Raw genomic sequence first — 18,302 nt, 5'->3', positions numbered from 1 at the left:
AATGTTATGCTGATATGATAGAGAGAGAATTATGTAAATGAACAATACCGTGAGTTTGTGTTCCGGTGTCCATATGTCTGTGAGTACTGTATGTGAGAATGTGCGTGTGGACATTTTACAAGCAAAATATACGTTATGAACCCAGATCAAACTGCCCCGTGCGTGTGTTTGTGTGTGTGTGTGTGTGTGTGTGTGTGTGTGTGTGTGTGTGTGTGTGTGCCGTTACATTTCATTTGTTCCTTAACTGCCAAATTGCACCAGTTGTACAACACGGCGTCCACATGCTTTACCCTCAGCATAGAGAGGCATACTGATCTGCTGCTCGTTGAGTTCTGGCTGCGCCTAAAGCTTTAACACACATGCTAACAAAAATCAATATCTTATCAAAATGATTACGTGCTTCATTAAAAGGACATGTAATTAGGTTAGACTAACAGCCTTGTCCTTCATATAATGTAATCTGGGCTTCCTCCAGCAGTGGACATGTTCTCTTTATGGCTCTCTTTGTGATTTCTTCAGCTTTATTTGAATGCCGGCTCCAGTTTCAGCGGGCCGAGGCAACAGGAAATGACTGTTTGGCATTCAACTTCACATTACTAATAGTATATAATAATTACTAATTTTAGAAGAAGAATGACAGGAAATCACTCACCAGCTTGTCGTAATTAATGCCACCGTATGTAGAAATTGTATGCGATTATCTTTACATTTTTCTGCAGGCAAAGGTTTTTGTTTGCAGAAATAAATTGTTAACAGTCTGTGTGTTGTTTTTAGTGCAGTGCATCGCTATCTCCCAGTGTTGTTTTTGTCTTTTTATAACACTTGGGGATACCAAAGTCGGACATTTGCAAATATTACATGCTGTGGCTTTGAAGCCCCTGAAAACTTTGTTTTTCAAATCTTGAGAATTTCTTTTATCATTTAATTTTCATGACTGAATAGAGCTACAATCAATGTTCAAATTTGGAAAATAACATCCTTAGTTATTATTTATTAAGAGTTGAGGGTTGCGTCCGAAATTGCATACATTGCACTACATACTCAATATGTATGTAATACTATCGTTCAACATACTTTTGTGTAAATAAACAGTAGTGTGGATCTTTTCGGTGTAATTTTCAACGTCACTTCCTGAGAGCCTCCTTGCCGTTGTAACCATGGTAACCCCTGCCGACCTCCGCTTTAGCGGCATTGCCAGATAACGCTTAAATTACCGAAAGAGGTGAATAACTAGCCCGACAGTCGTTTAAATATGTAGAAATGTAAATTAGAGCATTATTGACATTACAGAGCTCCTTGGTTTCAGGGATATTTATGCCAACGTAGTGTCCAGTATTGCATAGTGTAATATTTTTCCGGAAAATATTATGCAATTCACGTACTATTGGTTCATATACTATACAAGGTTTCAGGCGTACTAAAAAATCTCACATACTGTCTTAGCCTACTAAATAGCACGTTAGTATGGAATTTCGGACGCAGCCCAGGACTCTGTGGGTGTGGTTTGGTCAGATTCGACAGGCTGTGGCATAGCAACATAAGAAAACAACCCCACAACTGTCACAATGTTGTGAGTCAAATGTTGCTAATCTGTGATTGGTGGACAGAAATAAGTGACCCCATCTTTTTTTCAACACAGACCCGCCCACTTCGAACCACTGAGAAGAGCACAGTGAAAGCAGCACAGACACAAATCTCTCAATTGAAACAAAGTTAACTTTTGTATCTTGGACAACAAAATTTAGAACTCCATCACTCAAAGTAAGAAGCTTATTGACAAAATGTGTTTGTAACCGGTCCTGTCTACTTAACGATAACCACTATGATTTGATAATGCAATAATTCATAGTTATGAGTTGTTTCATTAATTATTATTAGATAAGATAAGTTCATTAGCTGTAATAGATCACAGCTAATTGATAGAAAATTTCAAAAAATGGTAACTATTCATAACAGGTTAAATTAAGGAAGACGTATTTATTGAGGTATTAAATTGCTACATTATTTCAGTTGGGATATGTGCATATATGTGTCTCAGCACCAAAATAAAAGAAGAAAAATCAGCTTTGTATTCTCTATTGTGCAGCAAAATTGAACTAACTCTGGAAATCGTGGCACCAGGCTGACACAAATCATGTGATTTAAGCAAAACGAGAAATAATGAAAACATACAGAATAATATTAAACATGATTTCGCTTCTCTAACATCAGCAATTTGAGCAACTGAAGGAGCCACTGGAATAGTGTGGAGTGGGGATAATCAGGACAGTAATTACAGGCCAGATGACAGAAACGGTATTTCTTGGAAAAGGCCAAACCTGCCTTCGTGGTTCACTGTTCACATGAAAAGCTGAAATAGCCGTCTCTTCTCTTCCCTCCATTCCTGCTCCTCCCCTTTTGTCTTCTTCCTCCCTAAATGTCAGAGAGGAAGCGCTTTGATAATAGGTGGAGGGAGAGGAACTTTGCTGAACTCAGCTCAGATCTAAAATCAATTTGAAAAAGAGCAAATGGTTGAAGAGGAACCCTGGGTGGTACGTGTGTACATGCGCTCACCTGTTTGTGAATGTGAACGATGGCAGATAGGCAAGAAAGTGTTATGCTGTCAATAAATTCCATTTTGTAGCTTATGCTGCATTCACATGCTCCTCAAATGGTCCCATATCCTGAGTTGGGAAGTCATTCTTCCGACTTCGGTGTGTTCATGAGCTTTAAGTCGTTACGTGGAGGAAAAAAAACAGAGAAGATGTGTTGTATTTTCTTGCTCAGCATTTAAACAACACATTGGTAGCTGTTTCCTGTATTTATTTCCAGTTGGACGCTTTACGTTACTGATTTGTTGCTGCACCAGGGTAGATGCTAATAGGCTGCATACCATTTCTAACTAACCTAGGTTACTCTACTTGAACTAATGGTTACAACCAAATACCAACTTACATGTCAGCAAAAAATTTAAATGCAATACGTGAATTAATAAAAACTTTCTTATGGCGTTTTTCCATTACATGGTACCTGCTCGACTCGCCTCGACTCGACACACTGTGCGTCCGTTTTCCATTGCAGATTTTAGTACCGCCTCAGCGTGGCTGGTCGTTATGCCGTATCGATGCACACACCAGGCACAAGTATAAACATCAGACCACTTGAGTTTGTTTTACAGTTCTATGGAGGCTCCACGCAGAGCTTTCGCCGTAGCCTGTGTAGCCTATGTAGCCTATGTAAAAGTGGCCTGATGTTTATACTTGTGCGCTGGTGTGTGCGTGGAGCCGGCCATGTGTGTGTGTAGTTAGGCTACAGCGAAAGCTCTGCCGGAGCCTCCGCAGAACTGTAAACAAGCGGCGCCGCAGTAAACTACTGTGACCTAGCGCGACACACACACAGAACGTCGAAGGTGTGTGTTGCCAGAAGACACATTTAGTTTCAAATTAACCTGGAGGCAGCAAAAAAAAAACAGCTGGCTAAACTGTTTAAAAATAGCGGGTTTGTTCAGGACACCCCCGTCTGTCGCTTTCACGTCACCTTTTCGGCTCGCCTCAGCTCGCTTGGAACCTCGACTGAGGAGGTACTAAAAAAAGTACCTGTTAGCAGGTACCAGGTACTTTTTTTCGTAATGGAAAACCAAAAAAGGCGAGTAGAGTCGAGGCGAGTCGAGCTGGTACCATGTAATGGAAAAGCGCCATTATTGTCAACCTATTCGATAATTATGTCTGCCATGTTACTGCATCATATGACGCCAACTGGTGTACCAAAACATTTCGGCGACTTTCTGAGTTCAGTCTTGAGGGGGCATTCACGTGAATTTTCCTAATTGGGAACTCATTTTTTTCTCCAATAATTCCAACACCATGCAAATGCAGCATCATAATCACAACACCTTTGATATAGATTTCAAATATGGAGCCACAGCCAGGAGACGGTTAGCTTAGCGCTAAGACTGAAAGCGTACAAAAAACAAGCTAATTGTCTTGTTTTTTGTACATAATGAACAAACAAGATATAAGCGCAGAGCTCCCTAACTTTTTCACCCTTGGCTTCATTCTTTGTGCTTAGCAAGCTAAGCTAACTGTCTCCTGTAGCTGTAGTTTCCTATTTAGCGTACAGACATGAGAATGGTATCGACCTTCTCATCCAACTCGATAAGAAAGTCAATAAGCGTACTTCCCATAATGTCAAACTAATGTTATCACTGTTAGTTAATGTGGATGTTATGTCAATCTTGAAAGCTCACTGTTACAGAAACACATACACCCAATAAACTCAGTATTGGCTGCTGTTTTTCTGCTTGCAGTCATTCTGCGTAGGAGGAAGTATGGGAGAGATGTATTCATCTGACTTTCTCAGAGTGATGGTAAACTAAATTATAAGGTCATGAAAAGATTTGAAGGAGAAACTATAATTTAGGAAAAGAGAATCAGTGCTAAGAATTGGACTCAAGTTATGGTATTACAGTGCATTATATGAGTATGGAATTGTGAGATGGCTATCTCCTTTCCTTTGTGAAGAATGGACCTGTGTACTGTTAGCATGTGTTGCTATTTACTTCCACTTCAGTTGTCTCAGTGAGGAACCCCACAACTCTACGAGTCCTGTATTAATAATTCTGACTCACTGGGAGAGATCCTTGCGTTTTTTTCCTTGTGGATCAGTCAAAAATGTCCGACTTTCTCTGCATTGCAGCAAAAACATTTGACTTCCCTCCTGTCCGCCAATCAGAATCATCTCCTCCTTCTCACGCAGCCAATGAACACGCTCCCTCCCTAAAACTAAAGAACGAGCCTCCTTTGTGCGATACTGTAATGATAAAAGTACATAAACATTATGATACGACTGTAATCTTATTTATGAATATAAACAGATATAATATGTAAATGTACCACTAGCTTCGACCTTATTTCATATGATGACGCAGCTACTGTGTGTGTGTGTGTGTGTGTGTGTGTGTGTGTGTGTGTGTGTGTGTGTGTGTGTGTGTGTGTGTGTGTGTGAGAGAGTGATAGAGTGAGCATGAGTGGAAACTGTGAGTGCCTGTAAAAGCTCAGTGTGTGCTGTATGTTGGGATACTTTTGCGAGTGTTCACGTGTGTTTTGTATTTGTATCATTTGTGTAACAAGAGATGCCTCAGTGTAGTATAACTGTAAAAATTTAAATGTGTAAACCCTCACGCCGAAGCACTATTATATGTATTATTACCCACGCCCACACTTGCTTTTGTGGTCCGCTGGTATACAGTTTGTACTGTCTCCGATATGGGACGTGTGGTTTCGTTTGCTGTTGCCTGCTGTTGCAGTTCTCTAAGTATTACTCACATAGATGTTAGGTTTCACCAAATGACAGAGTTGACGGGCGGAGAGGGGGCTTTCTGAAATGGATGTTGTTGAGAAGTTGTTGGCAGAGGAATCCTGAGGTGTGAGGAGAGGGGTGCCAGTAATAATAATATAAAAAAACTGTCCTGTGTCACAGTGTCACCCAGTGGATAGAAGTATAATGTCATGCCTCACAACAACTCAACAACTGTACAGCTCCCCTTTGTTTATTATCCAATGAAAGCCCCAAGATCAAAACAATATAGACAATACTCAATATCATATTATGATATAGTAGTCCTTGTTCAGTCTTGTGTTTCTCAAAAGTGCAGACATCTGAAAGTGGAGGGAGATAATTTCATCGTTTTACAAGGTGAATTTGATTTTTTTTTTTTTTAAGTATACAGCAACATAAGTGAAGCCACTTGATAAATGGGCTTTTTCTGAAATTAAATAGCTTTTATGGAATGAAGATATTTATGTGAAAGTGAAAGAACAGTGTGTGGATGTAAAAAACAACACAAGTAAATTACTTGTTAATACAAGTTTTGTTATGCTATTGGGTGAACTGTTGGAATCATTTAAAGCTGCACTACTATTGTTTATAGGAACCATTTTTAAAAGGACTATGTGTGACAAAGCCGCAGAAAATAATCACCTAACTCTGCAGTGCCTCTAAGCTCAATAGTGCTCCTTTTTTGTCCCATCAGCCACAGCAGGCAGCTGTCAGTGAGAAAGCTTTAATAAATCCACCACCTGCCCAGCTCCAAACAGCTAACAAATTCATTTATCAGCTACTGTAGCCAGTCAACATAGTGGAGCATTTAGCAGTTAAAGATCAACATATTTCTCACAGGAGGCGGTGGAGACCAAAACAGAGGTAAAAGGAGGGTGAATATCGGACTTACATTTGTTGGTGGGGGGTCAGAAGGATGACTACAAATGAATGCTAATGTTGCTCTGTATTTGTATTTGCTGGATGTGTAAATATACAATTCTATTCACCATAGCAAATGTAGAATGTGATGATATGCCAATATTTATTTTTGGCTTTTTTCCCCGGCAGACCCCAAGTGGCAAAAATAAATAAATAAACACACAACCAAATAGGTATTCATGCAGCTTTAAAGCCGCTATAAAGTATGTAGGATTTAAAATACTAGTAACAAAAAAGACAGTAAAGCCCCAAAGCATTTTTATTGGGATCGTCAACCAGCATAACAGCAATTTGAGCAGGGCTGCAACTAATGAATATTTTCGTTGTTGATTAATCTGGCGATAATTTTCTCGATTAATTGATCAGTTGTTTGGTCTATAAAATGTCAGAAAATGGGGAAAGAATCTGTGTTTTCCCCAAAGCCCAAGATGACGTCATCAAATGTCTTGTTTTGTCCACTCTCAAATAGATTCCTTTTACTGTCACAGAGGAGTAAAGAAACCAGAACATATTCACATTTAAGAATCTACAATCACAGATTTTTTAAAACTTTTTTTCATGAAATATTACTCAAACCGATTAATCGATTATCAAAATAGTTGACGATTTAAAATTAGCTCACAACTGAGCGATGCATCTTTGAGATCTTTCAGCTCTATATTTGAGGGATGCAATATATAATCCTAAAAATTCTACACATAGGGGTTTAAATGAAAATGTAATTTTGTTGTAGTTAGATTATCTCACTCCACTGGCAGATTTCTTGGCACCTATTTTAAGAAAACCAAAGACACAAGATTACGTTTGACACAACGAGAATGACGATCTTGCAAATAGTTTGCAGTATACAAATAGTCACCCTTGCTCTTGTTTTGACTAACTACATTATAATCACAGGCTTGGTTAATCATCTGAGCGGTATGGAGTAAAACAGTTTGCTTAGAGCAGATTGGCTTCAAGAAGTGGCTTCACAAAGTGTTGATGTCAGCTGATTAGATTCTGTCAATTCTTATTAGCACCGGTTCAGAGCGAGAGAAACACTTTGACTTTCCTCCCCAAGATTGCAGACACAAATGATTTTTTAGTTTTTGCTGTTTTGATTACTTTTCTCATCGGATGTTTTTCATGCAGTATCCAATTCCAAACTTCAAATTCACTCCGTAGATTGCATATATATATATATATATATATATGATATGAAATATGGTGTGGTTGTATCAGGTGGAGGTAAATATGAAGTGATGCTGTGTTGCAGTTCACCAGTTCTCAGAAAACCCCTGGATGCACTGAGCTGTGTCACATAATTAAGAACATGCATATTCTACTTTTATTTTGACAGAGGATCATTTGTGCTCGTTTGTGCAACATAAGTCTATTCTTCAACATTACGCTTTGATGTTCATGTAAATGTCTATTTGTCCCGTTTGATTATTTTGCTTTTGATTTCTTTTTTGTTTTCAATATCGTTAGGCTCCTAGAACAAAGACAATGTAATTATTTTTGTTACATAGAATAAAACACATGGATGTCCAGAGTTGTTGTTGTCGTCTTGCCTTGGCCCATGTGTTTTCATCCGATCGCATCTTCACACATTTAAACACGCACACACACACACACACACACACACACACACACACACACACACACACAGTAAGCCAAGAGTATGAGTCACCGTCTAGCAATGATGTCACACTGCTGCAGTGATGTCACCATTAATGCTGTTCTCATGGTAACCCTGCTGAGGCCACAATGTAGGGAGAGACGAGCACATAAACACACAAAACACACTCTCAAGCCTGGGTTATTACACATAGTTACACACACACACACACACACACACACACACACAGTCATAATTTACAATGAAATTTAATGACTGCGGAAATTAATTTTGCCCTTGGTATCTGCTGTGGTATTTACTCAGCTGGACAGCAATGGAGAAATAATTGAACACAATGAAGTGACCCATGAAGATTAAGCTTTGACCTTATTAATCAATATGGACAATTACAGACGGAAACACTCACAGCCTTTTTGTTATGAAAAATCAAACACATTTCCTGTTTTTCAAATGCTTTGATAAAAGGACAATACCACCCAATGTATGCTCTCCTTTGAGTTCATGTGTTTTTACCTAGTGTGACAAAAGTCTAATAGGAAAGCCCAGAAAAACAGAATACTCAGACAACCCTGCCATATGATAAAACATCATTTGGTTATAAAGAATGAAGACAATATTAATTAATCCATGTTTCTTATTTCACTGTTGTTATTACAATTTTGAGTGTGTCGACCATACCATTGTTTTCCATTGCCCCTATCTCCAGCCATGCATTAGGGATCAATATAAATCTATTCTGAGCCTGGCTGTATCAGGCTTCAGCAGAAAACCAAACATCACAAATGTGCACACAGAGGCCGCGCAGCAGAGATACAGTGAATCACACTGCAGCAATAGTCATGTTGAAGAGGTGCAGTTTGCAGAGTGGCCACAGGGCGGGGCTGTCAGCTGAACTCTAATATCCCACCACCATGTCACTGACAGGCCATGCAAAGACCTTGTCAACATCAGTTGTTGAGTTTACCAGGAGGGTAAGTCTGATTAAAGATACTGCTGAGTTGCATTATGGCATATGTGTCAAACTCAAGGCCCGGATTTTGATCTGGCCCGCATATCAATTTAGGTTCACAATAAATTTTGGCCCACTTAGTTTTTGTCGCTTTTTCAACGTTTTATCGTTTTTTTCTGAAGTTTTGTTACTTTTGCCGCTGCTTAGTCTTTGGCATTGGCAAACTACGCACTATAGCTTTAAATAAAAGCATGTGAATAAACTAAACATGTCTGGTCCTTGATGTGATTCTTATTTTCCAGTGTAACCCTTAATGAAGTTGACTTTGACACCCCTGCATTATGGTATAGTAAATGCAGGATCCAGTGTTTTTGGAGCTTGACAGATACTATAGGGACTAAAGTCAGGATATCTTGGCATGTGATGCTTCAATTGTGACCATTCATTTTTAAATGTGTCTCTTGCAAGCCTCCCAACTTTGTGGAAGTGCAATACTAAATCACAGGAGTACCCCTTTATATTGTGGTACAGAAAGAAAGAAATGAATCCAACAAAGCATTTTAAAAGTAGTGCCGCTACAGCTAGTACTAAATAATGCTAATGCTATAAATTATATTATTTTCACTGCTACCACTACAAGTACTTCTTGAATGAATAATAATCTGAATAATAATAATCCTATACAAATCATACAATAAATAAAAGAGTGAACACTAAATACAAATATGCAAAAATAATCAAATACTAAAGAACAAATGCAAATATGAATTAATACATAAATAAAATCTTTGTGTTTCACAGTTAATGTTAAGCCTTGCGTAAGAACAAATCAGATTTATCTATTGATCTATGGCAATAAGTCCAAAATGACATTACATTCATTCGACGGATAAATACTACATGTATTTGCAAAGTTTGAAATCAATCTTTAAGTGGAGCTAGTGTTTGGGTACAGTGCCAGGCTTTCAACTCCCTTTTCCCTTATTTATATCGGGAACTATTTGATGTCACAAAACTTTAGTCATTTGAAAACTTAATCAAAGATGAATGCTATTGGCCAAGATATCTCTGACCTTAATGTAATACTCATAGATCACATGTTCAAATGCTAAACTGTGCGACAGCAGAAAGAAGAAACAGCGCCGCTAGCAGCTCTGTGAGGCTATACTGAGGCACCACAGTGCTTTGAGCCGGTAGCTATGTTTAGCAGGTATAATCTTTACATGTTCACCGTCTTAGTTTAGCGGGTTGGCATTGCATTTTCCAATTAGCACTAAACACAAAGTACAGCTGAGGCTGATGGGATTGCCATTAGCTTTGCGGGTATTTAACCATAGAGCAGGGGTTTTCAAATTGGGTGAATGTGAGCCTCCCCTTAGAGTAGGTAAGGACAGCAGAGCCCCCCCTTCCCCAAAATCCCGTCCGCCTGCCCTAACCCACACACGCCTCTGCAGTAAATGCCATCTTTTGTGTGTCCCAGACAATGATAAGTTTCAATAACAACTGATAAAATGTAAATATTTTTTTATATTGTATTTGAAGACATTTTATTTCCACAACTTTTTAAAAAGTGCATTCATAAACGATTCTTTGCAACAGCAAATCATTTCTAACTTCATGCAGGCCTAATTGAGGCTACTTCTAAAATCACTGAACATCAGTGGGCCTATCCACAAGTCAACAAAACATGCTTAACATGTGTTATGATGCCGCGTCTGTCAGTGGAAACAATGAGGCCACGCTTTTGATGCGCAGAGGTGTTGGATGCGGGGCTCCACTGCAGAGAGAAATAAACGCAAGTCGTCCTCCACCTGCAGCCTTGATCTGTATTTGTTTTTAATCAGGGTCAGTGCGGAAAACCCACACTCACACAAGTAGGTGGAGGTGAAGGGGATTAGGACTTTCATAGCCTTAGTGGAGATCTGGGGGAACTCGCTCTCCACAGACAACCGTAACGCGTGATCGGCATTTCTCCCGGTCTCTGTCACACCGCAGCAGAGGAGCAGCCTCGGACCCCGACCAGGTGAAACCTAACTTTAACTCAGGATCATATTTCCTTTCCTCATATTTTTTTGCTGGGTCCTGTCTCCTCCTTTAATGCTGACTTCTGGTGACTTGGGACAAGGAAACGATGCACTTTAAAGCTAATACACGCACGCACAATTACAGATATCAATAGAGCTGCATACAGTTATTTTATCTTCACGTGTCGCGCCTCCCCTGTAGCTCTTTGGCGCCCCCCAGGGGATGCGCGCCTCACCTATTGAGAACCCCTGCCATAGAGCATTCATAGCATTGAAGTATCGGAATTGTTTTCAATTGTGACTTGATGGTGATGCTAGATGAAAAGTCAGGGGATCATCAAAGTCTTTACAATTTATCCTGCAGGGGGATATAAATGTCTTAACCAAGTTTCCATCCAATAGTTGCTGAGACATTTCACTCAAAACTACACATGTCAACCTCATGGTGGCGCTAGACGAAGAGTCAGTAGGCGTTATCCTCTGTGCACCATAAATGTCTTTTAAAAATGTAAAAGCAATTGTTGAGATATTTCAGTCTGGAGCGAAGGTGAGGAGGTTAGGGTTAGACAGACAAACCCAGACAGACATTGCCATCCCTAGAGAAATACTTCTAATAAAACATTTCAAAAGTAGTGCAATTAATACGTTCTAATTATTACTATTAATACCAATATATTGTTAGTAGTAATATTAGGATAACAACAAGTCATCCTGCTGCTTCTAGGTTACCACTTGTTGTGGTTTTGGACATTTCTGTTACCTGTTTGTATATTTCTGTTGCTTTTTCCTGTTTTTGTATATTTATTCTGTATTTTTCTGTTCCCTGTGTATATTTTGATGTGTATTTTTCTGTTGTGCATTTCCCTGTTTATGTTCTGTTTCCTGTTTTATTTTGATAGTCTGTTTTCTGTCTTGTCATGTCTAGTTTTACGTCCCTTGTTTTCCCGCCTGTGTGATTGTCTGATGTGCTCCACCTGTTCCTCAGCCCTGGTGTCACCTGTCTTGCGTCTTCTCGTTACCTAGTTTATTTCAACTGTTTATTTAGCCCCTGTGTTTCCTTTGTCTGGTGTCAGATTGTTTTGTACCTGTTTGTGTCCGTCTTGCGTCCTTGTGTTTTGCCCGTCAGTTTGTTTCTTCTTCTGGTCAGTTCGTGTTTCCACCCTGTTAATTTTGTGCCTGTTTTTTTAAATCTTCCCAGCGTTCTTTTTTTCCAGTAGTTATTCCCTGTGTGTTTTTTCCCCCCTGTGTTTTTCCAGTCTCTGTACTGCTGCTTTTTGTTAAATTAAACCTCAAGCTCAAACCATCTCCTGCCTGCCTGCCTCTCCCTGCATTTGGGTCCTATTATTCCCTGCCTCATCACAACCACTACTGGTATTACTATTATTAGTATTAGTAGTAATAACAAACACTACTACTGGTATTAGCAGTAATAACAATGATATTATCCTCCAAATATTAAGAGTAAATGATGACAATAAACAGAAATAATTAAATATTGAAAGGCAAATGCACATAATAATTAAACCAGGCATAATAATGTCACAAACCCATCCCCTTGAGCATGTTTTCCCTGTCTGTCTGGTTTGTTTTTGTGTTGTGTGTTCCTGAACGTACCCTGTTTCGGTTGCCGGGCAACAAGTGCAAGGCGGGAATTCCAGGATCACCTGAAACCTGCTCTCACCTGTTCCTCATCAACAATCTACACACCTGGTCCTGATCATCATCACAACACTATTTAAGCTGTGACCTGACATCCAGTCCCTGCCGGATCGTTAGCCAAACTTGTATGTTGTGCTTGCGTGTCAGCCTAAATTGTTTGCTAGTCAGTCTCTGTTGCTTTTGCGGGTTTGCTTAACTGGTTCCTGTTCCTCTGTCTGCAGTACCTTCACCCTGGAATTCCCTTCACCCCTACCTGGCAACCAGAACCATCTACTACATCGTTCCATCAAGACTCCTGTCCACCAGTACTCACCTACCTACCCGTTCGTCACCACCATCAGCATTCCACCACCCGGACTCACCTGTCTACATGTCTGGCATTACCTTTTTCAGTCTTCAATAAATACTCACCTTTTTCACCACCTACCTTGTCCTGGTCTGCATTTGGGTTCAGAACCTGAGAGTCTCTGACAAATAATTGATGTGTTTTGCCGCATTCACAGAGTAAGAAACTCCACCAGTGTTCATCTTTAGCCTTGAGTAGCCTACGGACAGATCAGATTTCAGACATTTTGGACATCAGAGAGTCCAAAATGTGCCGCAGAGATGATGAGTGCAATTTAGAAATAAATCCATAACTGCACTGGTAGGCAATGAAGTGAAGCCAATATTCAGGTACACTATGCCTTCTCTTTTTCTTTTTTCAAGTATGGTCATACCAGTTATGACAAACTGTAGATCATTAGGGAGTAAGTCCAGTCATGATGGGAAAAAAACACCCATTTCCTTGTGGTTAAAAGATAAACAAATTTGTATGAAACAAATGACAACAAACCACAAAGGCCACTGTAAGCCCAGGCACTGTGTTGTATTCAACATGCACCATTGAGAACACTAATGGCCCTGTTGTGCATTCGGTGTACAACCTTGGTTATAAATGAAGGTTACATCCATTATCTGCTACCTTTAGGCTAATATAAGTCCCCTTTCCTTACTCTCAGCTGACTGGTTTTGGCCAGTCAGCTGATTTTGTTGGTTTTGACTTTCCTATGCCTGTTAGTTATTTCCATTCTGTTACATTCAAACCACTATAGATGACTAAAAAACCCCATGTGAAAGTGTGTATAGTTTAAGTCTACCACGTTCAGATTAGAGTAGTATGAGAGGAAGTGTGTTACAGTGCAAAAAAAGTCAATTAAAAAAGTGTTAAAATAAAGCCATTATGCCAATGTGAGATTTAAAAATGTTTTTTTTTTCTTAAAGGGTTAAATGATTTAAAAAAAAAATCAATTTTATCATTACTTTATAGCAATATCATCTCAGCCCTTATCACTATTTTGATTTGCCTTCAGATTAAACGGCTCATCGTGACAGCTATTTTTTGCTGTGTACTTAGTGTGTGCCTGAACGTCCCATGAACCTCTTGGCCAAATTGCACCGTCAACAAGGGACACCAAGGGGGTGGTGGTGGGTAGAGCCATGCTGAATAAGGAAGCAGGGCTGTGATTGGTCAGCAGGAGGAAAGAGGGGAATGAGCGAAGCAAGGGAGCTGAGAGAGTGATTGAATGGGACAGAGAGGGTCACTGAGTGGGTAAAGAGAGAGAGAGACACACACAGCGATAGCAGCAGATGGATCGCTGCACAGCCTGGGTACACACACGTACAAAGGATAGACTGTATGTGTGATTGTGTGTGTGTAGGACAATGGTTGTGAATGAGTGACGGTGTAGCAGCAAGCGTCTTTCATGTCCTCTGGAATTGGACGCAGTAAGCAATAATCCTCTTGAGGGAAGGATACAGACAAGTGAACAGGAGACAGAAGAGTGCACACTTATGCTCTTCACACTTCGGCTGCTTTCACAAGTCCAGCAAAATACTGTAGGATGCTTGTTATGAATGTAGAGGAGAATCTCGATAATTGCCACGGACTGCAGAGGGACATTTTGCTTATTTGATTTTGCAGACGAAGAGAATTGGTTTTTTTTGTTGTTGTTTTTTTACAAAGGCAGCCTAGAGGAGTCCGGGTAGGTTGGAGGGCGCCTTTTGGGAGCACAGAGAGGGTGATTCTCTATGGTGAAGATGAATCTGGACCCTTTACAGGTGATGAGCGGACAGGTCAAAGAGCTCAAAGTTTCCCCTTCGTCCAACGGGGACAGCAGAGGATCATGGGAAGAGAAAGACGAGTTTGATCAGGACCACTTGGGCCTCACCACCAAGCCAAAACTAGTAAGTCTCACTGACCATTCATAAATGACCATTCATACATGTCAGTACACCTGTGTCTATCTGTATCCGTATCTGTGTAAGAAATCTGGATCTTTGGATTCCAATGTATTGAATTGGTAGATCATCAGTGTGCAAAGGCCTCTTGTTAAGACATTTACTGAACAACACATTTCTTTCCAAGACCGCTCCATCCTCCTCTCTTCTCATCTGCCTTGTTGTTGCTTTCCCCAGCTTAGTCTTTTGAATCAGATGTTTATGTCACCCATGTGGAGATAATGGTGGGTTCCATTTGAACAGGGAAGTCAGAATTTAAAAGTTCCTAGTCGGAGATTTCAACTGGAATGCCCCCTGAAGTCAGATTTCCGAGTCGGAAAGTCGGAGAACCTCACCAACCCCGACCAAAGCCGACCTCAAAATCCAACATGGCTGCTCCGTGCATCAACAGTAGTGAAAGCTCTAGTGATATTATTTATATTATTTGGGTCTCGTTTAACCAGCTGTACACACAGTACTGTCCAATGTCTATCTGGGGACATGTTGCTACGGTGTTTGCATGTATAAAATACATTAGCCTAATGTGTTGTTATCAACTGGTATTGCTAACAATGGCTAACCTGGCTAGAGTAAACCCCACAGTGAAATAATGGTTCATTCCGACTTGTTGAACTGGAATGCGGTCAACTTGAGTGTGGCATTATTCCCAGCCTCTGGCTTCTGATTTCCGAGATAAATGGAACGCAGCATTAAAGTGTAGCTCTAAATGTGTGGGGGGGTTAGCTAAGGTGAAAGTGTCTTGAGTTTGGTGTCAAGCTCCTATTACACCATCCTTCCAAGTTATGAATGGAATTTTAATGGCAGATACATATGTAAAAGCAAAGAATAAAAGTGTGAAAGTGAGAGATGAACGAGCAGAGGAGCCACAGAAATGCATTTTTTGTTTTACAGTGGTGATTCACTTTCTTCAGAACTCATTAATGAACATACGTTCCAGATTTTAGAGGCTGGGCTAACAAGCTTACCTACATAACTTATCTTTTCCACTGGACTTTGGTCTAGGCAAGGCTCAGTTACATCTTATTACAGTATTCCTCATAAAGGTTATAATATAATATTATGTATGACATGGTCTGCATTTCAAAATTTGAGTATGAAACTAAACTCATAGCAGATTAAACAGACAACATACATGATCAATCAATATATTTCACATGTAAATGACTGCCTGCTACAGCAGTGTTCTATAGAACTGGATCATATTTCTAACTGACACTCCAAATGTTCTTTGGTGAAAGTGAATCAGAAGCTAGTTTTGCTTGCTTTGATTTATATTGTGAACAATGCTACTACCTTCCATAGTTAGGCTTCCCACACTGAGGTTTTACCCCACCAGTAGGGCTATAGTGTTGCCCCCAGCAGCTTTGCTTCTGAGAAACTTTGCACTTTGCAAAAAGGTTAACATGAATCCGACCCACTCAGTTGCATGGTTTAGTACTGTTTATTGCATTGCAGGACTTCAACATGCTGTACAGAACACAGCAGCATTTCCAGGAAATCAGGGGACTGAGCTACTTTGGGTGACTTTGAAACAGAATTGTTGCAATTATATTCATGAAACTAAAACATACAGAACATTTGAGTGAGAAAGTGTCACAGGAAACGAAGAACAAAAGAGAAAGCAACAACGTGAGCGAAATACTGGAGAGCAAACTGAGATCAAGGTACTAGAGCTAAAAGTAGCTAAAAGCGGAGTAATCTCATGCTGCTTGAGGATTAGTGTGGCCACAGTGGTGTATTGTCAGACTGCATTACATTCATGGCAGTGATACTGCTTAACTATCCATCCAAATACTACATTACTGGAATGAAGCTACGGCCATAATGGACAGCACATATACATTTTTGACTCATAGTGCCAGCATTAGTATATACTACATGTGATTATCCATCAGAGGTAATGGACCACACAGATTATAGGCCTTTCATTCAAATTAATGTGAGTTGAAATTAGATAGTATGACATTTATTGTAGTGGATATCAGCAGTAGGCAGAATTAGTCTTGACTTGTTCATTTATTTCCACTTCTTTATTTGTTACAAAACTTTTGCCCCGCAGCTACCGCTAACCCACAACGACTGTTTTTCTCTAACAAAGACATGGCACCTGCGTAGTAGCTCAAAACATAGAAATAGAGTACATTAGATCCGTAGCAACTACCCCTCGTTGAATACAACATATGTCAACAGCAAATCATAACAATAATAGTGCGTTCCATTTGTACTCGGAAGTCAGATATTCCGAGGTCAAAGTCGGAAACCTTGGATTTCCGAGCTCGTAACTCGGACAACCTCGTAGTACCTTGCTGTTTGTATGCAGAAAAAAAGTGCGTAATCCATTGTTATCAACTGGTATTGCTAACAATGGCTAACCTGGGTAGAGCTAACCCCACAATAGAGTTTAGATTCTCGGCCCAAGCCCGAGCCCGACCCGCGCCCGACCGGACCCCGGGTCGGGCTCGGGCCGTTATTTTCCGCCACATCCTCGGGCCGGGCCGCGCCTAGGCCGGACCCTTGATCAAGCAATTTTTTTTTTTTTTTTTTTTTTATCCATTACCTTATTATCCTATTTGGGTGGGGAGATAGCTATGCCATAATCAGAAATATTATAAATATATATATATAGGCTATATAAAAGTAACAAATGTGTACAAAAGTTAGGCTGCAGTTACAAAATGCAGCACGTGTCATGCGCGGAGTCTCCTCCTCTCGCACGCATCACACCGGGAGCTTGAAGATGTAAAGAAAAAAAGAAAAACAGGAGAATTAACTTTGAGCAAGTGTGGAGGAAAGTCGGAGGTATGGAAGTAGTTTAAACAAGTCGTGGGCAGTGACAACAATATGTTGTTCATCATTGTTTCTTTTTTTTTTTACGTTTGTTCACTCGGATCCACTTGCGATCCGTTCCATTCTAAACAAACAGCGCAGTTTACAGGCTTAGTCCTTGTTGTATTATTCTAAACAGATTTCTGCAGTTCAAACAACTCTGAATTGTAGTTGAGAACGTCAGTTATAACGGCCCACGTATTAAAAAATTGTCGGGTTTAAATCGGGCTCGGGCTCATAATTACAGTTAATGTTTCGGGCCGGGCCGGGCTCGGACACAACGTGCTCGGGCTCGGGCAAGTTCGGGCTTGATTTTTTGGGCCGATCTAAGCTCTACCCCACAATATAAAATCTGACTTGTAAATGAATGAGTTCCGAGGTAAATGGAACGCACAATAATACAGAAACTCAAAATCACCCAGAGTTAGCTTTGGCTCCTACAGTTACTGTAACTAATGTTGTGTTCTTGTTAGTTCGAAGATACATTTTAACATTTTATATTGTGTGCATGTGTTAATTGTCCAGTTATCTCTTGCTCGATGCTAAATGTGTCATATTTTTTTGTATTTAAAAAAACAAACAACCCTTTTCCTATTCCTAGGTACACATACTGTATGTTTCCTTGTAGCCATGTTGGTGGTCACTGTAATACCATGCAATCTATCCAATCAACAACACATTGGATGTATGTGTCACTCCCTGGCTC

At 40.0% G+C, this 18,302-nt stretch overlaps 1 protein-coding gene across 5 annotated transcripts in view; it reads left to right on the top strand.

The window, feature by feature from the left end:
- Nucleotides 1-14,037: 14,037 nt before the first annotated feature.
- nt5c1aa (5'-nucleotidase, cytosolic IAa) overlaps nucleotides 14,038-18,302 on the top strand; it is a 31,028-nt gene continuing 26,763 nt past the window's right edge. For 3 of the 5 annotated variants that reach the window (XM_031287095.2, XM_031287094.2, XM_031287093.2), the window contains exon 1: nucleotides 14,284-14,716. In XM_031287095.2, coding sequence (XP_031142955.1) covers nucleotides 14,561-14,716 — 156 coding nt within the window. In that variant the 5' untranslated portion in view covers nucleotides 14,284-14,560. Of the gene's footprint in view, nucleotides 14,258-14,283; nucleotides 14,717-18,302 lie in introns of those variants that run through there. The other 2 variants (XM_035993168.1, XM_035993167.1) reach the window with 1 other exon arrangement.

Source organism: Sander lucioperca, chromosome 16, assembly GCF_008315115.2.
Source record: "Sander lucioperca isolate FBNREF2018 chromosome 16, SLUC_FBN_1.2, whole genome shotgun sequence".
Classification (NCBI taxonomy): domain Eukaryota; kingdom Metazoa; phylum Chordata; class Actinopteri; order Perciformes; family Percidae; genus Sander; species Sander lucioperca.
The sequence above is the reverse complement of the archived record's forward strand: the minus strand, read 5'-3'. Positions and strand labels throughout refer to the sequence as shown.